We start from the raw sequence: 26052 nt of genomic DNA on the forward strand, positions 1-26052 counted from the left end.
AATTAGAGAGGTCTACTGAATGTGTTGTAATTTGAGGTCTACTGTATGTGTTGTAATTAGAGAGTTCTACTGTATGTGTTGTAATTAGAGGTCTACTGTATGTGTTGTAATTAGAGAGGTCTACTGTATGTGTTGTAATTAGAGAGGTCTACTGTAGGTGTTGTAATTAGAGAGGTCTACTGTACGTGTTATAATTAGAGAGACCTACTGTATGTATTGTAATTAGAGAGGTCTACTGTATGTGTTGTAATTAGAGAGGTCTACTGTATGTGTTGTAATTAGAGAGGTCTACTGTATGTGTTGTAATTAGAGAGGCCTACTGTATGTGTTGTAATTAGAGAGGTCTACTGTATGTGTTGTAATTAGAGAGGCCTACTGTACGTGTGGTAATTAGAGAGGCCTGCTGTAGGTGTTGTAATTAGAGAGGCCTGTTGTATGTGTTGTAATTAGAGTGGCCTACTGTATGTGTTGTAATTAGAGAGGCTTACTGTATGTGTTGTAATTAGAGAGGCCCACAGTATGTGTTGTAATTAGAGAGGCCTAGTGTACGTGTTGTAATTAGAGTGGCCTACTGTATGTGTTGTAATTAGAGGGGCCTGCTGTATGTGTTGTAATTAGAGAGGCCTGCTGTATGTGTTGTAATTAGAGTGGCCTACTGTATGTGTTGTAATTAGAGAGGCCTACTGTACGTGTTGTAATTAGAGAGGCCTACTGTACGTGTTGTAATTAGAGAGGCCTACTGTACGTGTTGTAATTAGAGAGGCCTACTGTACGTGTTGTAATTAGAGAGGCCTACTGTACGTGTTGTAATTAGAGAGGTCTACTGTACGTGTTGTAATTAGAGAGGTCTACTGTATGTGTTGTAATTAGAGAGGCCCACTGTAGGTGTTTTAATTAGAGAGGCCCGCTGTAGGTGTTGTAATTAGAGAGGTCTACTGTATGTGTTGTAATTAGAGAGGCCCACTGTAGGTGTTTTAATTAGAGAGGCCTACTGTATGTGTTGTAATTAGAGAGGCCTACTGTATGTGTTGTAATAACAGAGGTCTACTGTATGTGTTGTAATAACAGATTTCTACTGTATGTGTTGTAATAACAGAGGCCTGCTGTATGTGTTGTAGTTAGAGGCCTACTGTATGTGTTGTAATTAGAGGCCTACTGTATGTGTTGTAATTAGAGAGGGCTACTGTACGTGTTGTAATTAGAGAGGCCTACTGTATGTGTTGTAATAACAGAGGCCTACTGTATGTGTTGTAATTAGAGGCCTACTGTATGTGTTGTAATTAGAGTGGCCTACTGTATGTGTTGTAATTAGAGAGGCTTACTGTATGTGTTGTAATTAGAGAGGCCCACAGTATGTGTTGTAATTAGAGAGGCCTAGTGTACGTGTTGTAATTAGAGTGGCCTACTGTATGTGTTGTAATTAGAGGGGCCTGCTGTATGTGTTGTAATTAGAGAGGCTTACTGTATGTGTTGTAATTAGAGAGGCCCACAGTATGTGTTGTAATTAGAGAGGCCTAGTGTACGTGTTGTAATTAGAGTGGCCTACTGTATGTGTTGTAATTAGAGGGGCCTGCTGTATGTGTTGTAATTAGAGAGGCCTGCTGTATGTGTTGTAATTAGAGTGGCCTACTGTATGTGTTGTAATTAGAGAGGCCTACTGTACGTGTTGTAATTAGAGAGGCCTACTGTACGTGTTGTAATTAGAGAGGCCTACTGTACGTGTTGTAATTAGAGAGGCCTACTGTACGTGTTGTAATTAGAGAGGCCTACTGTACGTGTTGTAATTAGAGAGGTCTACTGTACGTGTTGTAATTAGAGAGGTCTACTGTATGTGTTGTAATTAGAGAGGCCCACTGTAGGTGTTTTAATTAGAGAGGCCCGCTGTAGGTGTTGTAATTAGAGAGGTCTACTGTATGTGTTGTAATTAGAGAGGCCCACTGTAGGTGTTTTAATTAGAGAGGCCTACTGTATGTGTTGTAATTAGAGAGGCCTACTGTATGTGTTGTAATAACAGAGGTCTACTGTATGTGTTGTAATAACAGATTTCTACTGTATGTGTTGTAATAACAGAGGCCTGCTGTATGTGTTGTAGTTAGAGGCCTACTGTATGTGTTGTAATTAGAGGCCTACTGTATGTGTTGTAATTAGAGAGGGCTACTGTACGTGTTGTAATTAGAGAGGCCTACTGTATGTGTTGTAATAACAGAGGCCTACTGTATGTGTTGTAATTAGAGGCCTACTGTATGTGTTGTAATTAGAGTGGCCTACTGTACGTGTTGTAATTAGAGAGGCCTACTGTATGTGTTGTAATTAGAGAGGCCTACTGTACGTGTCGTAATTAGAGAGGTCTACTGTATGTGTTGTAATTAGAGAGGCCTGCTGTACGTCTTGTAATTAGAGAGGTCTACTGTATGTGTTGTAATTAGAGAGGCCTACTGTATGTGTTGTAATTAGAGAGGCCTACTGTATGTGTTGTAATTAGAGAGGCCTGCTGTACGTGTTATAATTAGAGAGGTCTATTGAATGTGTTGTAATTTGAGGTCTACTGTATGTGTTGTAATTAGAGAGGTCTACTGTATGTGTTGTAATTAGAGGTCTACTGTATGTGTTGTAATTAGAGAGGCCTACTGTATGTGTTGTAATTAGAGAGGTCTACTGTATGTGTTGTAATTAGAGAGGTCTACTGTATGTGTTGTAATTAGAGGTCTACAGTATGTGTTGTAATTAGAGAGGCCCACTGTAGGTGTTTTAATTAGAGTGGCCTACTGTACGTGTTGTATTTAGAGAGGCCTACTGTATGTGTTGTAATTAGAGAGGCCTACTGTACGTGTTGTAATTAGAGAGGTCTACTGTATGTGTTGTAATTAGAGAGGCCTGCTGTACGTGTTGTAATTAGAGAGGTCTACTGTATGTGTTGTAATTAGAGAGGCCTACTGTACGTGTTGTAATTAGAGAGGCCTACTGTATGTGTTGTAATTAGAGAGGCCTGCTGTACGTGTTGTAATTAGAGAGGTCTACTGAATGTGTTGTAATTAGAGAGTTCTACTGTATGTGTTGTAATTAGAGAGGCCTACTGTATGTGTTGTAATTAGAGAGGTCTACTGTATGTGTTGTAATTAGAGAGGTCTACTGTATGTGTTGTAATTAGAGAGACCCACTGTATGTGTTGTAATTAGAGAGGTCTACTGTATGTGTTGTAATTAGAGAGGCCTACTGTATGTGTTGTAATTAGAGAGGCCCGCTGTAGGTGTTGTAATTAGAGAGGTCTACTGTATGTGTTGTAATTAGAGAGACCCACTGTAGGTGTTTTAATTAGAGAGGCCTACTGTATGAGTTGTAATTAGAGAGGCCTACTGTATGTGTTGTAATAACAGAGGTCTACTGTATGTGTTGTAATAACAAATTTCTACTGTATGTGTTGTAATAACAGAGGCCTGCTGTATGTGTTGTAATTAGAGGCCTACTGTATGTGTTGTAATTAGTTGCCTACTGTATGTGTTGTAATTAGAGAGGGCTACTGTACGTGTTGTAATTAGAGAGGCCTACTGTATGTGTTGTAATAACAGAGGCCTACTGTATGTGTTGTAATTAGAGGCCTACTGTATGTGTTGTAATTAGAGTGGCCTACTGTACGTGTTGTAATTAGAGAGGTCTACTGTATGTGTTGTAATTAGAGAGGCCTACTGTATGTGTTGTAATTAGAGTGGCCTACTGTACTTGTTGTAATTAGAGAGGCCTACTGTACGTGTTGTAATTAGAGAGGCCTACTGTATGTGTTGTAATTAGAGTGGCCTACTGTACTTGTTGTAATTAGAGAGGCCTACTGTACGTGTTGTAATTAGAGAGGCCTACTGTATGTGTTGTAATTAGAGAGGCCTACTGTATGTGTTGTAATTAGAGAAGCTTACTGTATGTGTTGTAATTAGAGTGGCCTACTGTATGTGTTGTAATTAGAGAGGTCTACTGTATGTGTTGTAATTAGAGAGGCCCACTGTAGGTGTTTTAATTAGAGTGGCCTACTGTACGTGTTGTAATTAGAGAGGTCTACTGTATGTGTTGTAATTAGAGAGGCCTACTGTATGTGTTGTAATTAGAGAGGCCTACTGTATGTGTTGTAATTAGAGAGGCCTGCTGTACGTGTTGTAATTAGAGAGGTCTACTGAATGTGTTGTAATTAGAGAGGTCTACTGTATGTGTTGTAATTAGAGAGGCCTACTGTATGTGTTGTAATTACAGAGGTCTACTGTATGTGTTGTAATTAGAGAGGTCTACTGTATGTGTTGTAATTAGAGAGGCCCACTGTATGTGTTGTAATTAGAGAGGTCTACTGTATGTGTTGTAATTGGAGGTCTACTGTATGTGTTGTAATTAGAGAGGCCTACTGTATGTGTTGTAATTAGAGAGGTCTACTGTATGTGTTGTATTTAGAGAGGTCTACTGTATGTGTTGTAATTAGAGAGGCCCACTGTATGTGTTGTAATTAGAGAGGCCTACTGTATGTGTTGTAATTAGAGAGGCCTACTGTACGTGTTGTAATTAGAGAGGCCCGCTGTAGGTGTTGTAATTAGAGAGGTCTACTGTATGTGTTGTAATTAGAGAGACCCACTGTAGGTGTTTTAATTAGAGAGGCCTACTGTATGAGTTGTAATTAGAGAGGCCTACTGTATGTGTTGTAATAACAGAGGTCTACTGTATGTGTTGTAATAACAAATTTCTACTGTATGTGTTGTAATAACAGAGGCCTGCTGTATGTGTTGTAATTAGAGGCCTACTGTATGTGTTGTAATTAGTTGCCTTCTGTATGTGTTGTAATTAGAGAGGGCTACTGTATGTGTTGTAATAACAGAGGACTACTGTATGTGTTGTAATTAGAGGCCTACTGTATGTGTTGTAATTAGAGTGGCCTACTGTACGTGTTGTAATTAGATAGGTCTACTGTATGTGTTGTAATTAGAGAGGCCTACTGTATGTGTTGTAATTAGAGTGGCCTACTGTACTTGTTGTAATTAGAGAGGCCTACTGTACATGTTGTAATTAGAGAGGCCTACTGTATGTGTTGTAATTAGAGAGGCCTACTGTATGTGTTGTAATTAGAGAAGCTTACTGTATGTGTTGTAATTAGAGTGGCCTACTGTATGTGTTGTAATTAGAGAGGTCTACTGTATGTGTTGTAATTAGAGAGGCCCACTGTAGGTGTTTTAATTAGAGAAGCCTACTGTACGTGTTGTAATTAGAGAGGTCTACTGTATGTGTTGTAATTAGAGAGGCCTGCTGTACGTGTTGTAATTAGAGAGGTCTACTGTATGTGTTGTAATTAGAGACTGGCCTACTGTATGTGTTGTAATTAGAGAGGCCTACTGTATGTGTTGTAATTAGAGAGGCCTGCTGTACGTGTTGTAATTAGAGAGGTCTACTGAATGTGTTGTAATTTGAGGTCTACTGTATGTGTTGTAATTAGAGAGGTCTACTGTATGTGTTGTAATTAGAGAGGCCTGCTGTATGTGTTGTAATTAGAGAGGTCTACTGTACGTGTTGTAATTAGAGAGGTCTACTGTATGTGTTGTAATTAGAGAGGTCCTACTGTATGTGTTGTAATTAGAGTGGCCTACTGTATGTGTTGTAATTAGAGAGGTCCTACTGTATGTGTTGTAATTAGAGTGGCCTACTGTATGTGTTGTAATTAGAGAGGCCCACTGTAGGTGTTTTAATTAGAGAGGCCTACTGTATGTGTTGTAATTAGAGAGGTCTACTGTATGTGTTATAATAACAGAGGTCTACTGTATGTGTTGTAATAACAGATTTCTACTATATGTGTTGTAATAACAGAGGCCTGCTGTATGTGTTGTAATTAGAGGCCTACTGTTTGTGTTGTAATTAGAGGCCTACTGTATGTGTTGTAATTAGAGAGGCCTACTGTATGTGTTGTAATTAGAGAGGTCTACTGTATGTGTTATAATAACAGAGGTCTACTGTATGTGTTGTAATAACAGATTTCTACTATATGTGTTGTAATAACAGAGGCCTGCTGTATGTGTTGTAATTAGAGGCCTACTGTTTGTGTTGTAATTAGAGGCCTACTGTACGTGTTGTAATTAGAGAGGCCTACTGTATGTGTTGCAATAACAGAGGCCTACTGTATGTGTTGTAATTAGAGGTCTACTGTATGTGTTGTAATTAGAGGCCTACTGTATGTGTTGTAATTAGAGGCCTACTGTATGTGTTTTAATAACAGAGGTCTACTGTATGTGTTTTAAAAACAGAGTTCTACTGTATGTGTTGTAATTAAACCCAGAAGAATTAGCATTAACTGTTTGGTGCTGCTCTTTTTTCATTTATAGATTGTGAATGTGCTTCAGTCACCAATACTAATGATTCTCTGTCTTCTCTGATTCCATACAGTTATCCAGAAAGCAGTAGAAGGTAAGACCATTTTTCTTTTGTTCGTTTTTTCTGCTATTATGAGGTGAACAAACTACAGTGTTATTTTGGGTGGTTTGCACTGCAACACACTTTGACTTACTTGACTATCATCTTCTTTCTAGAATATCTCTGATGTGCTGCATAATGTACTTTGAGGCTGCTTTTTCCTGGGCCATTTTTCATGGCATCTATGTCCAGTAACCTTGCCCTGACTTTGGCTTTAGCTGTCCATTAACGATTGAAGAGCAAACGGCTATCTTTAACCCAACAGTTAATTGTCTGAAATTGGGTCTGCGCTGCTTTGTTGACATAGTGATTTCCTCTGTGAGACTTGCACAGACTCACACAGAGAGACACACACAGTAGGGATGTCATCATCTCAGTGATCAGTGCTGTGCTTTGTGCTAACTGTAGCTACCATCTAAAAGAACCCAGCTATTAAGATGGCTGATTACCAAGCCATTGACATCAAGGCAGTATATCACACTGTCAAAAGATTGGCACTCTGATTACACACTAATGGAAATGCTTTGCTTGCAGAATGAAAATATTTCCCCCAGCATTGCTTGTCCCTGTTAGAAGGAAAACACAATTTGTCTTTGATAATGTGATCATTGGCAGTCTGTTTAACCACATCACAATAAAACAAATATAATTGCTCTTCAACAAAACAGACAGACTGTAAATGAGAATTGAACATGGAGGTGGGGAAGCCCAGTGTAGCTGAGTTGTCGTGCAGTGAGAGACTTCCACCAGGCCTGTTAGGAGGAGCTCTGGTGGTGTAGTGGTGCCAGAGAATCCAACAGGCTCAGGGGTCCATTCTCTGGGTGCGCTGGGCCCCTGCATGTTAGAAATCACTGCTGCTGCTCACCGGAACAGCCAGCTACCCACACCTGATATCTAATACTGTTGCTCTGTACATTTGTATATTGTAAATGACTGCACAGAAGGAATGAATGGTATTTTCAGTTACATTTTTACAGAATTCAACGATATCCACATAGTTCGCAATGAGTGTTGACAGTCAGCACTGTGCGTACTGTACAGTAGCTATGAATGTTGATGTGCTTGAATACACATGTTATCATTCTATTCCAAATGGTTTCCCTGACTAATTCTTACCTACTATTCTGTGTGTATTCTTATGGAACACTGCACTGTCAGTGTCTAACAGTGGACTGGTAGAGTTGATTAGTAAGCAGGGGCTGGTTGTAATGTGAAGGGCTATATCCAGGCCCCACATGGGATGATGATGATGATGATGATGAGTAGAAAGCTTCAGTACAGAAGGGTCCTCTTTCAACCCCAGCCTCTAGTCACTCTTAATTCCCCTTGTAATGAGCAAGGTGCTATGACCAGGCTCACAGCAAAAGGCGAGCGTTGTTAAATTAAATGACATGCTGCAAAGAGAAAGAATGATTAAAGCTTTGACATGGAGTCTGCGTCGCATCCCGGTGAACAAGGCATGAAAACAAAGATGACACTTGAAAAAGGATGTGTTGAGCTAGATCTCCTCTTTTTGCATTATCCGGGGCAATGCAATGTGACATCCAGCAGTAAGTCTTTGTAGTCCCATATCAATGGGCCTAGATGGCTGCCTATACAAAACGGCGAACAACACCCCATTTAAAAATAGTAACCTCAATGCTTTTATTTTGTCTGCACCGAGGGCTTTCGTACTGTGGGTTAGTGATGAGAACCTCTGGATTATAAGTGGTTGGAACTCCAGAGTGTCTCCAGGAGTCAGCCTGTGGAATCCCCCATATCTGCCTGCAGTCTGTCACGGAGCCTGGGCTACCTGAATGGGGGGGGGGGGCAAGGTGGGGCATGCTTTTCAGGACAGGAGACGTGGAGTGCAGCATCCTCTGATGTGCTGTGAGCAAAACTGGGTCTGTGAGAGAGAGATAAGAGAATCCACACGTGAATGTAGAACACCAACAGACAGTAACCACTGCTTCCTCTGTGTGTAGTGTTGGTGTGTGCATTATGCAAACCACCATCTACAAAATGAAACAATTTTGCAGAATGACTTTATTTCAATTACCTGGTTCCCACTGGTTGAATCAATAGTTTTTCCTCGTAAGTTCAATGAAATTACGCTGAACCATCGTGGAACAGACATTGAATTGACATCTGTGATTCTGTGCCCAGTGGGTTGGTTGTTTATTTTATTATTATTTTTTGTTGTTCCTTTTCTTTTAAGAGATGTTACAATGTCATACGGTAATTTTAATAGTTGATAGAGTGATGGTGTGAATGACTCTGACCCTGTGAGAACCTCAGCACACATCTTCAAACGAGAGGACAGGACAGGACACAGCTGCTACTACTGCTGCTAGTGGCCAGGGAGCTCTAAGCACCACTGTCCTTGGTTTAATCCCCTCAAGAATACTCTCCTTCTAAACACTGCAACTTCATGGAGAAACAAACTCAGCAAAAGCACAAATCCTAACCCTTTACGCTTTGCCTTTTTCTTCAGAATATTCTCACACATTAAATGTAAAATCTTAGTGGTCATTTCACAGATGGCCATCTCATAGTCCACTCGTGCGCTTTGGATTTGATACAGTAACTATAAGGTTATTAAAGTGCAGATTGTCAGCTTTAATTTCAGTGTATTTTCATTCATACTGGGTGAACTTTTTTGAAATTACAGCACTTTTTGTACATAGTCCCCCCCATTTTTAGGGCTTGGATGTTATTGGATCAGACTGCTAGGTTGGAGGTTAACTAGCATTATTTAAAAGTGGCAATATGTCACTTCTTTGGTGACCTGACCAAATTCACATAGAAATGTGAGTTATAGATCTATCATTCTACTTGAAAGCAAGTCTAAGAAGCGGTAGATATGTTCTATGTGCTAATGTTCTATGCTTCCTGTTCTTAAGTTTTGTTTTTTGCATCTTTTACTTTCGATTTTCTACACCAGCTGAAACAACAATATTTTTGCTTATGGAACATATATTTCACAGTGCTTTAGGTGGTACAATGATTCTCTACACTATACTATCTTATTTTGTCACATAAACTGAAACTAAGTGAACTATTAGTTTTAGCAACCAGGAAATGGCGGAGCGATTTTCTGCATAGTGCAACGTTAAATACACAGTGGCACACGTATTTCCCTTTAAAAGAAATGGGTTCACTCATATTTTTCTTGGAATCATGGATGAACTGAATCGTTAGAACTGGTTAGAAATGAATGAACAAACAACAGCAACACGTTTCACAGATAAGTTTTAATCTGTTCAAAGGTTCTCTACCCACCTGCAAACAGACCTGAATGTCAAATATATATCTGTAGTAGTAATGGAGAAAGAATTATGAGAGAGAAATGTTATTGCAATATTTTTTTAAACCCACAAGAAAATCTACTTATTGCATAGAACACCTTTTTTCAAAAAAAAAAAAAATCTGTCTTAATTACCTTTATAGCTTGTTTGCACTCATTTTGATTGTTTTATGGAGCATAGCAGAGACAGCGGTTAACTAGATTTAGCATTTAGCAGTAATTTTATTGTTTCAAAGATTTATTGTAAATGTATTCATAGACATCTAATTACAACAATGTAAAAAAGACAGTGTGAAGGTGGAATAATTGACCTTGACAATAGAAACATGGAAGAAGGGAGTGGGGAGCATGGAGTGGGGAGCATGGAGGAAGGGGAGTGGGGAGCGTGGAGGAAGGGGAGTGGGGAGCGTGGAGGAAGGAAGTGGGGAGCATGGAGGAAGGGAGTGGAGAGCATGGAGTTGGGAGCGTGGAGGAAGGGGAGTGGGGAGCATGGAGTGGGGAGCATGGAGGAAGGGAAGTGAGGAGCATGGAGTGGGGAGCATGGAGGAAGGGGAGTGGGGAGCATGGAGGAAGGAAGTGGGGAGCATGGAGTGGGGAGCGTGGAGGAAGGGGAGTGGGGAGCATGGAGGAAGGGGAGTGGAGAGCATGGAGTGGGGAGTGTGGAGGAAGGGGAGTGGGGAGCATGGAGTGGGGAGCGTGGAGGAAGGCGAGTGGGCCGCATGGAGGAAGGGGAGTGGGGCACATGGAGGAAGGGGAGTGGGGAGCGTGGAGGTGGGGGAGCGTGGAGGAGGGGAGTGGGGAGCATGGTGGAGGGGAGTGGGGAGCATGGGGGGGGGGAGTGGGGAGCGTGAAGGAAGGGAGTGGGGAGCATGGGGGAGGGGAGTGGGGAGCATGGAGGAGGGGAGTGGGGAGCATGGAGGAGGGGAGTAGAGAGCGTGGAGGAGGGGAGTGGGGAGTGTGGAAGAGGGGAGTGGCGAGCGTGGTGGAAGGGAGTGGGGAGCATGGTGGAGGGGAGCGTGGAGGTGGGGAGCGTGGAGGAGGGGAGTGTGGAGGAAGGGTGTGGGGAGCATGCAGGAGGGTAGTGGGGAAAGGGAGAATGGAGGAGGGGAGTGGGGAGGGTGGAGGAGGGGAGTGGGGAGCATGGAGGAGGGGAGTGGGGAGGATGGAGGAGGGGAGTGGGGAGGGTGGAGGGGGGGAGCATGGAGGAGGGGAGTGGGGAGCATGCGGGAGGGGAGTGGGGAGCGTGGAGGTGGGGAGTGGGGAAAGGGAGCATGGAGGAGGGAATTGGGGAAAGGGAGCATGGAGAAGGGGAGTGGGGAAAGGGAGCATGGAGGAAGGGAGTGGGGAAAGGGAGCATGGAGGAGGTGAGTGGGGAAAGGGAGCATGGAGGAGGGGAGTGGGGAAATTGGAGCATGGAGGAGTGGAGTGGGAAAGGGAGCAGGGAGGAGGGGAGTGGGGAAAGGGAGTATGGAGGAGTGGAGTGGGAAAGGGAGCATGGAGGAGGGGAGTGGGGAAAGGGAGCATGGAGGAGTGGAGTGGGAAAGGGAGCATGGAGGAGGGGAGTGGGGAAAGGGAGCATGGAGGAGGGGAGTGGGAAAGGGAGCATGGAGGAGGGGAGTGGGGAAAGGGAGAATGGAGGAGGGGAGTGGGAAAGGGAGCATGGAGGAGGGGAGTGGGGAAATTGGAGCATGGAGGAGTGGAGTGGGAAAAGGAGCATGGAGGAGGGGAGTGGGGAAAGGGAGCATGGAGGACGGGAGTGGGGAAATTGGAGCATGGAGGAGTGGAGTGGGAAAGGGAGCATGGAGGAGGGGAGTGGGGAAAGGGAGCATGGAGGAGGGGAGTGGGGAAAGGGAACATGGAGGAGGGGAGTGGGGAAAGGGAGCATGGAGGAGGGGAGTGGGGAAAGGGAGCATGGAGGAGTGGAGTGGGGAAAGGGAACATGGAGGAGGGGAGTGGGGAAAGGGAACATGGAGCAGGGGAGTGGGGAAAGGGAGCATGGAGGAGGGGAGTGGGGAAAGGGAGCATGGAGCAGGGGAGTGGGGAAAGGGAGCATGGAGGAGGGGAGTGGGGAAAGGGAGCATGGAGGAGTGGAGTGGGGAAAGGGAAAGGGAGGAGGGGAGTGGGGAAAGGGAACATGGAGGAGGGGAGTGGGGAAAGGGAACATGGAGGAGGGGAGTGGGGAAAGGGAGCATGGAGGAGGGGAGTGGGGAAAGGGAGCATGGAGGAGGGGAGTGGGGAAAGGGAGCATGGAGGAGGGGAGTGGGGAAAGGGAGCATGGAGGAGGGGAGTGGGGAAAGGGAACATGGAAGAGGGGAGTGGGGAAAGGGAGCATGGAGGAGGGGAGTGGGGAAAGGGAACATGGAGGAGGGGAGTGGGGAAAGGGAGCATGGAGGAGGGGAGTGGGGAAAGGGGGATCGTGGTCAACGTCATACTGGGGGGAAACACGAGAGCCTGTTGCTATGCCAACACAGATTGGGCATGCACAAGATGCATCCACCACGGTCAGGTTTGACACTTCAAAAGGAAAAATAAAGCTGGTGATGTTTATCTTAGTCAAAAACAGAATATTTCAGCTGTGACAAACCTCTGTGTCTTTGATGCTGTCTAGCTCTGCTCAGCTCTCCTATATTATCTCTGACCTCCAGCCTAAGGCCTTTTGTCGACCTCATTTCCTCCTGCCCTCTGAAAGGTCAATGAATCGGGAGGTATATAACATACCGGTACATGTGTATACACCTTATTCATTAATAACTGGTACATGGACATAGTCTAAAGATCTCTTGTGTTCTGATTTGATGATCGATAACATCTCATTCCCCAGTTAAATTTGCCAATTTCCTCCAACACAGCTCTCACAAAGAGAACCAGCTAGCTCCGTGAATCACATTTGTGATGGAAGACTCAATGCCCTTTTGAAAAAATGTTGTTGTCTCTGTCGACACAGTAAATACAATGTATGTGCTGATGGAGTGATTACCGTCTGTCTGTTACAGGTGGAAAAGTCCTTCACATACACAAGGTTGTGTTTTGTTTAATCCAATTGTGTTCACGGTTTCTTTGTTGTCGATTGAGGCATAGCTGTTTATCTAAATGTGTTAGGAATGCTATTTGTTTTTGATGAATCTGTACGTGAAATGACAATGTATGAGCTTTGTTGAGTTGGAAAAAAGGTTATATCGCAAAAAAACTGCTAAAATGCCAGGGAGAGGAACATCACTGATGATGCAGCATATATGAGATGGTTACCATTTTGATCTCTAAAAGTGTTAAAATGTCCTACATTATACAGATTCTTTATAAGGAAACTTCCAGCACCCTGAAGGTGAAAGCACTGAAAAATATAACTGTGAAAAAAAGACTGCAAGAAATCGCTTTAAAAATTCTACCTGGTCTTTGTTCAGGCTGTTTGAACAATTCCCTTCATTTCTTGCGTGTGGATGCTTATGGTGTAATTGTGTGATACAAATGCTTATCTTTGGTCATTTAAAGACTTGTTCAATCAGCCACATTCCTTGTCTAACACAATTCCGGTTCATTTTAATTACTAAATGCCCACATTCAAGTGGCAAGCCACAAGGCCTTTGATCCATTTGTTTACACAATATAATTGATTCTGTGATGTCCACAGAATCGGAGTGTTCCAGTTCACTGAGATCTAGTTTGTTGAGTTACATTGTATTTTATGAATGTGTTTTGCATATGATGTGTTCTTCCCTCGGCCAACAATTGCAGCACTATGATTACATTAAAGCTGTCACATTATGCCTCCCACACCCTGGGTTATTGATTGTTATGGCCCTCCCTGGCCCTGCTTATGTTGTAATGCTGAATCTAGTTAAGGAGACAGTCCTCACTGCCTTCATCCTATTGAAGGGACTGGTTTGTGTCCCTGTCGCATGCATTGTTCGAGGTATATATTTGCAGTGCTCGCTTCGATTTACAGTGGAGAACATTGGAGAACTTCATATGAACAAAATGTTTATTGTAAAAGTGACAAAAACCTTATTCTAATGTGAGAAAGCTGTCTGCTCAAGAGTAAGCCTGTGTGTTCCATTAGAAAAAAAGCTTCTGTGTGAGCAACTACCCTAGAGGGTTGCACCAATTTAGAAGCTTTTTTTCTTACCCCGCTCTTCCCACTCTTTGTATCAGTCCTCACTACCTTCATCCTCTTGAAGGGACTGAGGCATTTGTCTGTTTTTAGTTTAATTTCCTCCTCCGTTTTAGTTTTGATTTGAACTCTGACATCCGTACATATCCCAGGATGTCTGTCACAAACTGCAGTCCAACGGTTGTGACAATGCTTTTGTTTCTTCCCGATCCTTTTTATGACCTTCCTGTTGTTCCTATTCTTTTTTCTGTTCTCTCCCTCAAGGTCTGGCGCACTTGATGTTAAACCGCCAAGGTATGGGGTCTGTTGGTTTTCCTTTCTCCCTCAACCACCTGCACACTCTATCTCACTGCTCTCAAATCATTTTACTTCCCTGTCCCACACTGACATTTCCCTTCCATTTACTTGTCCTTTCATTTCTGCTTCCTGTCATGTTGTGCTATCTGTGCCCACACCACTCCAACTATGTCCGTCAAACCCTTGTCCCCACCTCTGGCCAGCTACTGGAACTTCACCTTTGACCTCTACAGCCTTTCGCCAAGGTAACGCTTTTACGCCCACAGTCTTTCATCGGTTTGGTTTTCATGTGATCCTTTCCAAGAGGAAACATACCTCGTGTTTCAGATGATTTGTGATTGCAGTTCAGATGATTTGTGATTACAATTGCTCTTAAATCTGTCTTTGAAATTACAACATACATGTTGCTTCTTCTGTATACATACACTATGGTTCTCTTCCGTTATGATACAATTGAATTGAGATGAAATAGGAGAATATGTACAATGTTTAATTAATATTCACACAATTAACCCAATCATTTAAAAGTTAATGTTATGCAGTCTGTTCGCTCATCAACAATGTTTGTTGAGTTTGAAAAGGTAGTCAGTCCTAATCAAATCAAATCAAATTGTATTGGTCGCATACACATATTTAGCGAAATGATTGTGTTTCTAGCTCCATCAGTGCAGTAATATCTAACAATACACAACAATACACACTAATCTAAAAAGTAAAAGAATGTCATTAAGAAATATATAAATATTAAGACGACCAATGTCAGAGACCGGAGTATAAATATATATATATATATATCAGTTGAAGTCGGAAGTTTACATACACCTTAGCCAAATACATTTAAACTCAGTTTTTCACAATTCCTGACATTTAATCCTAGTAACAATCCCCTGTCTTTGGTCAGTTAGGGTCACCACTTTATTTTAAGAATGTGAAATGTCAGAATAATAGAAGAGAGAATGATGTATTTCAACCTTTATTTCTTTCATCACATTCCCAGTGGGTCAGAAGTTTACATACACTCAATTAGTATTTGGTAGCATTGCCTTTAAATTGTTTAACTTGGGTCAAACGTTTTGGGTAGCCTTCCACAAGCTTCCTACAACAAGTTGGGTGAATTTTGGCCCATTCCTCCTGACAGAGCTGGTGTAACTGAGTCAGGTTTGTAGTCCTCCTTGCTCGCACATGCTTTTTCAGTTCTGCCCACAAGTTTTCTATAGGATTGAGGTCAGGGCTTTGTGATGGCCACTCTAATACCTTGACTTTGTTGTCCTTAAGCCATTTTGCCACAACTTTGGAAGTATGCTTGGTGTCATTGTCCATTTCGAAGACCCATTTGCGACCAAGCTTTAACTTCCTGACTGATGTCTTGAGATGTTGCTTCAATTTATCCACATCATTTTCCTTCCTCACGATGCCATCTATTTTGTGAAGTGCACCAGTCCCTCCTGCAGCAAAGCACCCCCACAACATGATGCTGCCACCCCTGTGCTTCACGGTTGAGATGGTGTTCTTCGGCTTGCAAGCATCCCCCTTTTTCCTCCAAACATAACAATGGTCATTATGGCCAAACAGTTCTATTTTTGTTTCATCAAACCAGAAGACATTTCTCCAACAAGTACGATCTTTGTCCCCATGTGCAGTTGCAAACCGTAGTCTGGCTTTTTTATGGTGGTTTTGGAGCAGTGGCTTCTTCCTTGCTGATCAGCCTTTCAGGTTATGTTGATGTAGGACTCATTTTACTGTGGCTATAGATACTTTTGTACCTGTTTCCTCCAGCATCTTCACAAGGTCCTTTGCTGTTGTTCTGAGATTGATTTGCACTTTTCGCACCAAAGTACATTCATCTCTAGGAGACAGAATGCGTCTCCTTCCTGAGCAGTATGACGGCTGCGTGGTCTCATGGTATTTATACTTGCGTACTATTGTTTGTACAGATGAAAGTGGTACCTTCAGGCGTTTGGAAATTGCTCCCAAGGATGAACCAGACTTGTGGAGGTCTACAGTTTTTTTGTGAGGTCTTGGCTGATTTCTTATGATTTTCCCATGATGTCAAGCGAAGAGGCACTGAGTATGAAGGTAGACCTTGAAATACATCCACAGGTATACCTCCAATTGACTCAAATTATGTCAATTAGCCTATCAGACACTTCTAAAGGCATAACATTATTTTCTGGTGTTTAAAGGCACAGTCAACTTGGTGTATGTAAACTTCTGACCCACTGGAATTGTGATACAGTGAATAATAAGTGAAATAATCTGTCTGTAAACAATTGTTGGAAAAATTACTTGTGTCATGCACAAAGTAGATGTCCTAACCGACTTGCCAAAACTATAGTTTGTTAACAAGAAAATTTGTGGAGTGGTTGAAAAACTAGTTTTAATGACTCCAACCTAAGTGTATGTAAACTTCCGACTTCAACTGTATATATATATATATATATATAATGTTTGGACATACCCACTCATTAAACATTTTTTTTACATTTGTACTATTTTCTACATTGTAGAATAATAGTGAAGACATGAACTATGAAATAACACATTTGAAATCATGTAGTAACCAAAAAAATGTTAAACAAATCAAAATATTTTTTTGATTCTTCAAAGTAGCACCATTTGCCTTGATGACAGCTTTACACACTCTTGGCATTCTCTCAACCAGCTTCATGATTAATTATTTTCCAACAGTCTTGAAGGAGATCCCACATTTGCTGAGCACTTGTTGGCTGCCTTTCCTTCATTCTTTGGTCCAACTCATCCAAAACCATCTCAATTGGCTTGAGCTCAGGTGATTGTGGAGACCAGGTCATCTAATGCAGCTCTCCATCACTCCTTCTTGGTCAAATAGCCCTTACTCCGTGCTTCACGGTGGGAACCACACATGCTGAGATCATCCGTTCACCTACTCTGCGTCTCACAAAGACACGACGGTTGGAACCAAAAATCTCAAATTTGGAATCAGACCAAAGGACATATTTACACCGATCTAATGTCCATTGCCCGTGTTTCTTAGCCAAAGCAAGTCTCTTCTTCTCATTGGTGTCCTTTAGTAGTGGTTTCTTTGCAGCAATTCGATCATGAAGGCCTGATTCACGCAGTCTCCTCTGAACAGTTGATGTTGAGATGTGTCTGTTACTTGAACTCTGTGAAGCATTTATTTGGACTGCAATCTGAGGTGCAGTTAATTTCTGAGGCTGGTAGCTCTAATGAACTTGTCATCTGCAGCAGAGGTAACTCTGGGTCTTCCTTTCCTGTGGGGGTCCTCATGAGAGCCAGTTTCATCATAGCGTATTATTGTTTTTCCAACTGCACTTGAAGAAACGTTCAAAGTTCTTGACATTTTCTAGATCGACTGACCTTCATGTCTTTTACCAAATAGGGCTATCTTCTGTATACCACCCATACCTTGTCACAACACAACTGATTAGCTCAAACACATTAAGAAGGAAATAAATTCCACAAATTAACTTTTAACAAAGCACACCTGTTAATTGAAATGCATTCCAGGTGACTACCTCATGAAGCTGGTTGAGAGAATGCCAAGAGTGTGCAAAGCTGTCATCAAGGCAAAGGGTGGCTACTTTGAAGATTCTCAAATATAAAATATATTTTGATTTGTTTAACACTTTTTTGGTTACTTCATGATTCCATATTCGGTATTTCATAGTTTTGATGTCTTCACTATTATTCTACAATGTAGAAACTAGTGAAAATAAAGACAAAACCCTTGAATGAGTAGGTGTCCAAACTTTTGACTGGTACTGCACATATGAAGTGGGTAAAACAGTATGTTAACATTATTAAAGTGACAAGTGTTCCATTATTAAAGTGACTAGGAAATTATTATCTTTGTGCATCTGCATTTTCCAGGCAGAATTATGCATGGCTGTGCTGCACACATTAATCTAATCTGCATGCCTTTAAGATCCAGATTTAGTTAGTATTTAGGCATGCCTGTCCTAAGGCCAGCCAGATATAAATAAACATTTCAGGCCCTTACATCAAGGTTTCCTGGTAACAGAATGAGGTTTTTCCCAGCAGTACGTTAATAGCATAACAGGAAGGTATTCTACAGGAATGAAAACATTGAGAGACAAATCAGACGAACAGACGCAGCCAGACAGACGGCGACACAGAAGGATGACAGGCAGGCAAGCTGACGCGCCATATTGGACCACCAGCGAGTTCATTAAATCATCTTTCATGAACAAATTAAAGCCAAATTAAGAAATCTTTGAATTGTTCATGGACAGTATTTGATGCTCTCTCTAGATGATGTACCTAATATAAAGAGACATAGAGCAGTTAATATAGACAATACTCTTCAGTTAATAGGAGGAAAACAAAGCTTCCTAGATTCACCAATTGCATTTGTATGTCCACATGGCTTCCTCTGGTTACTTCTATTTAAATAAACAAAGAGAGCCCAGTACCAACTGATGAATACTGGGTCTTAATCTAGATAACGCTGTGAGTGCCATTATCATTCAGAGCGAGGTGTGGTGTCAACTGTCCATGTGGGCTTTGATATTAATACATATCAGACATATCAAAAGTAATGCCTTCAATCAAGCTGTACATGTACATGATCATTTACTACTTTGCTTCAGACAGGAATAAGTTGAGCTTTTGCTGATCAAAGTATTAATCCTGTCGCCATGGCAATTGGCCTGCTTTCCAGTCAACAGAAAGGATCGGCAATTACAGTCCTTTTACAGCTAGACTAACACACTGCTCTGCTGCTCACTGGCTCGAACAGCGTCGTAATACGCTGCATCCTTTCTCTGTCGCTAGCTAGCTGGCACAGGCATTAATTTCAGGGTCAAACATCTAACAAACTAGCTAGGCTACATAATGACATGGTTCCTTCTTGTTAACTGCCATTTACTGAGTTGTCCAAAGAAACCATTTGAATAGAATCTATACCGTCACTCCTATTACTGATTCTAACCACCAAATATTTTTTGTACTAGCACCATTTTCCTTTATGGTTTTGACAAAAGTACTTTAGACCAGGAAGGAAGCAGCTTTTATGGATATTTGCATCTCATGTAGAGGTAGATCCATACATATGTTTGTACTCAAACTGTCTACGGTATCAAAGAGCTTGCCAGCTTGTAGTCCTAAAAAACGGAAATTAGTTACCTCTAGTTCGCTCAGCCATTCCTATGGGGAAAATGAATGGGGAAATGAGTTACCATAGTTTGTTCAGCCATTCCTATGGGGAAAATGAACGGGGAAAGAATGGGGTTTTGTGATAACCTCTGACCTTATTTTTGCCATTTAACACAGGCTTATGTGATCTTATACGTTTTGTTCTATGAGATAATAGCAGTCAGTTAACATGACCTTCATGAATTATGAAGCCTTTATGTGCTTTAGGTGCGTCTTTTGATTACATAAATGCTTCAAAATGCACAGAAAGTTTTTTGATTTGATTTATTTCACCTTTATTTAACCAGGTAGGCTAGTTGAGAACAAGTTCTCATTTACAACTGCGACCTGGCCAAGATAAAGCAAAGCAGTTCGACACATACAACAACACAGAGTTACACATGGAATAAACAAACATACAGTCAATAATACAGTAGAAAAAGTCAATATACAGTGTATGCAAATGAGGTAAGAAAAGGGAGGTAAAGCAATAAATAGGCCATGGTGGTAATTACAATATAGCAATTAAACACTGGAGTGATAGATGTGCAGGAGATGAATGTGCAAGTAGAGATACTGGGGTGCAAAAGAGCAAAATAAATAAATAAATACAGTATGGGGATGAGGTAGTTGGATGGGCTATTTACAGATGGGCTATGTACAGGTGCAGTGATCTGTGAGCTGCTCTGACAGCTGGTACTTACAGTTAGTGAGGGAGATATGAGTATCCAGCTTCAGTGATTTTTGTAGTTCGTTCCAGTCATTGGCAGCAGAGAACTGGAAAGAAAGGCGGCCAAAGGAGGGATTGGCTTTGTGGGTCACCAGTGAAATATACCTGCTGGAGCATGTGCTTTGGGTGGGTGCTGCTGTGGTGACCAGTGAGCTGAGATAAGGTGGGGCTTTACCTAGCAAAGACTTGTAGATGACCTGTAGCCAGTGGGTTTGGCGACGAGTATGAAGCGAGGGCCAGCCAACGAGAGCGTACAGGTCGTTGTGGTGGGTAGTATATGGGTCTTTGGTGACAAAACGGATGGCACTGTGATAGACTGCATCCAATTTGTTGAGTAGAGTGTTGGAGGCTATTTTGTAAATGACATCGCCAAAGTCGAGGATCGGTAGGATAGTCAGTTTTACAAGGGTATGTTTGACAGCATGAGTGAAGGATGCTTTGTTGCGAAGTAGGAAGCCGATTCTAGATTTAATTTTGGATTGGAGATGCTTAATGTGAGTCTGGAAGGAGAGTTTACAGTCTAACCAGACACCTAGGTATTTGTAGTTGTCCACATATTCTAAGTCAGAACCGTCCAGAGTAGTGATGCTGGATGGGCGGGCAGGTGCGGGTAGCGATCGGTTGGAGAGCATGCATTTAGTTTTACTTACATTTAAGAGCAGTTGTAGGCCACGGAAGGAGAGTTGTATGGCATTGAAGCTCGTCTGGAGGTTAGTTAACACAGTGTGCAAAGAAGGACCAGAAGTATACAGAATGGTGTCGTCTGCGTAGAGGTGGATCAGAGAATCACCAGCATCAGGAGCGACATCATTGATGTATACAGAGAAGAGAGTCGGCCCGAGAATTTAACGCTGTGGCTCCCCCATAGAGACTGCCAGAGGTCCGGACAACAGGCCCTCCGATTTGACACACTGAACTCTATCAGAGAAGTAGTTGGTGAACCAGAAAGTGACGTTAGCTGATGAAGATATCCTCATAGAACAAAACGTATAAGATCTCTTAAGCCTGTGTTTACCACAGACCTTGTTTTCTGCGTTTATCCAACCCCCCCCCCCCACCAAAGGCTTTGGCCAATGGCGTTAATGCCTACAAAAAGACTCCATTACTATTGCTCTCTATACCTGTGGGTGTCTACCATATGTTTCACATCACACATGACCTGAATGAATGAATGCTTTTCACATTTTTTATTACCTTTATTTAACCTGTCAAGTCAGTTATGAACAAATTCTTATTTCCAATGATGGCCTACCCCAGCCAAACCCTAACCTGGACGACACTGGGCCAATTGTGCGCCGCCCTATGGGACTCCCAATCACAGCCAGTTGTGATACAGCCTGGAATCGAACCAGGGTCTGTAGTGACACCTCTAGCACTGAGATGCAGTGCCTTAGACCACTGGGCCACTCTGAGGCATGGGTAAAGGAGGACAGCTGAACTGGTATGTGTACTCAGTTGAAACAACCCAGCTTCACATGCTGTGGCTGTCCGTTCATGTTTCAGTACACTGTTGACCTGCTGTCACTTTGTGATCCCGGCACAACAACTTGTCTGCTATCCGTGAGGACATTTGCTAACAGTGAAAGAGCAGTGTGGCTTTTCTGTTACTGGGTGCACAAACAGGATGAACGCATACTAAGATCATCTTAAACTATATTTATATCCATGGTTTATTGCCTACATGAGACTGACTAGAGTACCATGAGACTGACTAGAGTACCATGAGACTGACTAGAGTACCATGAGACTGACTAGAGTACCATGAGACTGACTAGAGTACCATGACTGACTAGAGTACCATGAGACTGACTAGAGTACCATGACTGACTAGAGTACCATGAGACTGACTAGAGTACCATGAGACCGACTAGAGTACCATGACTGACTAGAGTACCATGAGACTGACTAGAGTACCATGAGACTGACTAGAGTACCATGACTGACTAGAGTACCATGAGACTGACTAGAGTACCATGACTGACTAGAGTACCATGAGACTGACTAGAGTACCATGAGACTGACTAGAGTACCATGAGACCGACTAGAGTACCATGAGACTGACTAGAGTACCATGACTGACTAGAGTACCATGAGACTGACTAGAGTACCATGAGACTGACTAGAGTACCATGAGACTGACTAGAGTACCATGAGACTGACTAGAGTACCATGAGACTGACTAGAGTACCATGAGACTGACTAGAGTACCATGACTGACTAGAGTACCATGAGACCGACTAGAGTACCATGAGACTGACTAGAGTACCATGACTGACTAGAGTACCATGAGACTGACTAGAGTACCATGAGACCGACTAGAGTACCATGAGACTGACTAGAGTACCATGACTGACTAGAGTACCATGAGACCGACTAGAGTACCATGAGACCGACTAGAGTACCATGACTGACTAGAGTACCATGAGACTGACTAGAGTACCATGAGACCGACTAGAGTACCATGAGACCGACTAGAGTACCATGAGACTGACTAGAGTACCATGAGACTGACTAGAGTACCATGAGACTGACTAGAGTACCATGACTGACTAGAGTACCATGAGACTGACTAGAGTACCATGAGACCGACTAGAGTACCATGAGACCGACTAGAGTACCATGAGACTGACTAGAGTACCATGAGACTCACTAGAGTACCATGACTGACTAGAGTACCATGAGACCGACTAGAGTACCATGAGACCGACTAGAGTACCATGAGACTGACTAGAGTACCATGAGACCGACTAGAGTACCATGAGACCGACTACAGTACCATGAGACTGACTAGAGTACCATGAGACTGACTAGAGTATGCTTTTTATAAAGCATTCAAAAGGCAGACATTGCCATGACTGTTTTGAGTGGATGAAGTAGGTGTTGAAGGATTTGATCAAAGCCCTGACTGACTGTTTTGAGTGGATGAAGTAGGCGTTGAAGGATTTGATCAAAGCCCTGACTGACTGTTTTGAGTGGATGGAGTAGGCGTTGAAGGATCTGATCAAAGCCCTGACTGACTGTTTTGAGTGGATGGAGTAGGTGTTGAAGGATTTGATCAAAACCCTGACTGACTGTTTTTTCTTCTTCTCTCTTCGCAGCCGTATCATCGCAATATGGTAAGATAGCATACCTTTTATATGACAGTGAATAGCAGCTGCATTTTTGAATTCCATTGAATGTATTCTGACTATGTCTGCCCCAGTTCTGCAGTGAGAGTTGCATAAACATTTGGGTAATTATGGAAACAGGTCATACTGTGACTGTCTTACAATGGATCTGCGCTTTAAATCCTTGTCATACAAGGGCATGTTTGCTTTATTTACGAGCCTAGCAGAACATTCCAGAGAGTCTGAACGTCCCCTATCAGTGACGGATATGAACACCTGGGAAAGAGACAGATTTTTCCTCAAATACCTACAGTACTTTTCAAACATTGTCTCTTCTATCAGATCATAGCAACTGGTGGGTAGTGGAGTTTGTAGTGTTTGTTTAGCAAGACACAGATGTACCTCTAAATATGTCTAGGTTTGCCAGACCATTTCCTGTGAGTAGGTGAAGTAGAACGCCTTTGACACCAGAGGAGGCTGGTGGGAGGAGCTAGAGGAGGACATGCTCATTGTAATGGCTGGAATGGAATCCATGGAACGGAGTCAAACATGGTTTCCATGTGTTTGATGTGTATGATAACGTTCCATTCATTCCATTCCAGTCATTACAATGTCCTCCTATATCACCTCCCACACCAGCCTCCTCTGACACAATTGTATGTGTCAGATAATGAGAAGTAGAGGAAAAAGACAGGACAGGAAATGATGCGTGGATTGTGACATCACAGAAACATTGCCAGAGGCAATAGACTATGCTGTTCTATAATATAGCAACAACTAACCATGACTTGCGGTAGTCATTACACGCAAAGCATTGCTATGGCTTTTCACTTGACATGGCCTTCATCTGTGAGCTGTGCTGCTGCTGGACTCCAAATGAGGTGTAGCAAAGATCCATTACAGTTGTCACAGGGGTGGGCAACTCCAGTCCTCGGGAGCCTGATTGGTGTCACACGTTTTCTCCTTCCCAAGCAAACACAGCTGATTAATCAAATTGCATTCTAAGCTGAAGATCACGATTAAGTGATTATTGGAGTCAGGTGTGTTAGCTGGGGCTGGGGCAAAACTGTGGCACCAATCAGGCCCTCGAGGACTGGAATTGCCCACCCCTGAATTCATACAGTACATTCACCCTGTGGAGCTGTATTCCCTTGATGCAATTAAGCAATTCCATGTCTTCCAACAATCAACCAATCAATCAACAATCAAGTTGGCTAAATGTAGCATTGATGATGGGCATAGCATTATTTTCTCTGTCTGGGATCTGACTTAAGAGCCCGGTAGTAACATTTCTAATGTTGCTAGGGAGATGTAGATTCCTGCTGGTTTAATTTCTCCAGAGAGTTCAAAGCAGGCCATGTGATGTCTGTCTGTCTGTCTGTCTGTCTGTCTGTCTGTCTGTCTGTCTCTCTGTCTGTCTCTCTCTCTTTAGCAAGGATCCACCTAATCCAGCCAGGGGATTTCACTCCCTCTTTTTGTTTCTGTTAGCCCATGTCTTTATGTACCTTGGTTAATTTTCGCAGGCACATTATAATAGAAGCACTTTAAAGTCAGCTTAAAAAGGTGGGCACTTAAGTCTATCCTTCTTTTCAATGACCGTTTAAATAGATTAGAATAAGTCTCAGATACATGTTAGAGGTGTATAGGCGGTAAAAGTATAAGTTATCGTGATGAGTTATGGTAGGAAGTCTTCCTCCGGGCCACAGTATAGGAGTAGATAAGCTGCATATGGATTCCGTTTCCTGGGCCTTTGAGAGTGTTAGTCACATGGTTGTGCCCCACAGCTAGCAGCTTTATGGTAGTATTACCATTTCTGTCATCTGCCACCTATTGGAATCTGCCACCTACACATCCTGCCTTGCAGCTCTGAGCTGAGGTGTGTAATGGAGGTACTGTATGTCTGCACCACGGGGACAGAAAGTTGTTGTTTCTGCAAATTGTCTTTGGCATTCTGACAATAAAAATTGTGATGGAGTAAGTCAGTTTGGTGCTGGCGAGGGCAGGAATTTGAGATAGGGTAAGAGTGTAAGGAAGGTCGACTGAAGGCTTTGGTTGTCTGAGCCTTTCACTTTCACAGGACAATAAACTTTAACTGGACAATAAAACAATGTTCTGACTTTTGGGAAAAGTGATGTGCAGTATTGTCTTTACATTAAGCTGTGTTGCCTGTTTCCTAAATGGGCTTCATTAAGCCCATACCTCATGTATATCAACACTTATTCTAAACACTCCAAATACTTGACATTTAGAATCAGTTGAAACCTTGATTGATTTATTCATCTGGTTCCAATTATTCCCAGTAATTATTCCCAGTATTTGCTCATTGTGAGTGTGTGTGTGTGCGTGGACTGGAATATTAAAAAGATAACGTTTGATTGAATGTATACCTCTGGGCATTAAGGGGGCCAGTGATTAATCACATCAGTGAGCCAGAGAGGGCTGGGCTGTTGCTGAGACTGAGGATTCTGGGACTGCTATACATACTACTGGTCTGACTGGGGGATGGGAGTGGTACTGCTATACATACTACTGGTCTGACTGGGGGATGGGAGTGGTACTGCTATACATACTACTGGTCTGACTGGGGGATATGAGTGGTACTGCTATACATACTACTGGTCTGACTGGGGGATGGGAGTGGTACTGCTATACATACTACTGGTCTGACTGGGGGATGGGAGTGGTACTGCTATACAAACTACTGGTCTGACTGGGGGATGGGAGTGGTACTGCTATACATACTACTGGTCTGACTGGGGGATGGGAGTGGTACTGCTATACATACTACTGGTCTGACTGGGGGATGGGAGTGGTACTGCTATACATACTACTGGTCTGACTGGGGGATGGGAGTGGTACTGCTATACATACTACTGGTCTGACTGGGGGATATGAGTGGTACTGCTATACATACTACTGGTCTGACTGGAGGATGGGAGTGGTA

The 26052-nt window shown here is 42.6% G+C and overlaps 1 protein-coding gene across 4 annotated transcripts in view; it reads left to right on the plus strand.

The window, feature by feature from the left end:
- Positions 1–26052, plus strand: part of nrxn2a (neurexin 2a) — a 402746-nt gene that overhangs the window by 94085 nt on the left and 282609 nt on the right. For all 4 annotated transcript variants that reach the window (XM_045690105.1, XM_045690104.1, XM_045690106.1 and 1 more), the window contains exon 3: positions 6400–6420. In XM_045690105.1, coding sequence (XP_045546061.1) covers positions 6400–6420 — 21 coding nt within the window. The remainder of the gene's footprint in view (positions 1–6399; positions 6421–26052) is intronic.

Source organism: Salmo salar, chromosome ssa11, assembly GCF_905237065.1.
Source record: "Salmo salar chromosome ssa11, Ssal_v3.1, whole genome shotgun sequence".
NCBI classification, from domain to species: Eukaryota; Metazoa; Chordata; class Actinopteri; order Salmoniformes; family Salmonidae; genus Salmo; species Salmo salar.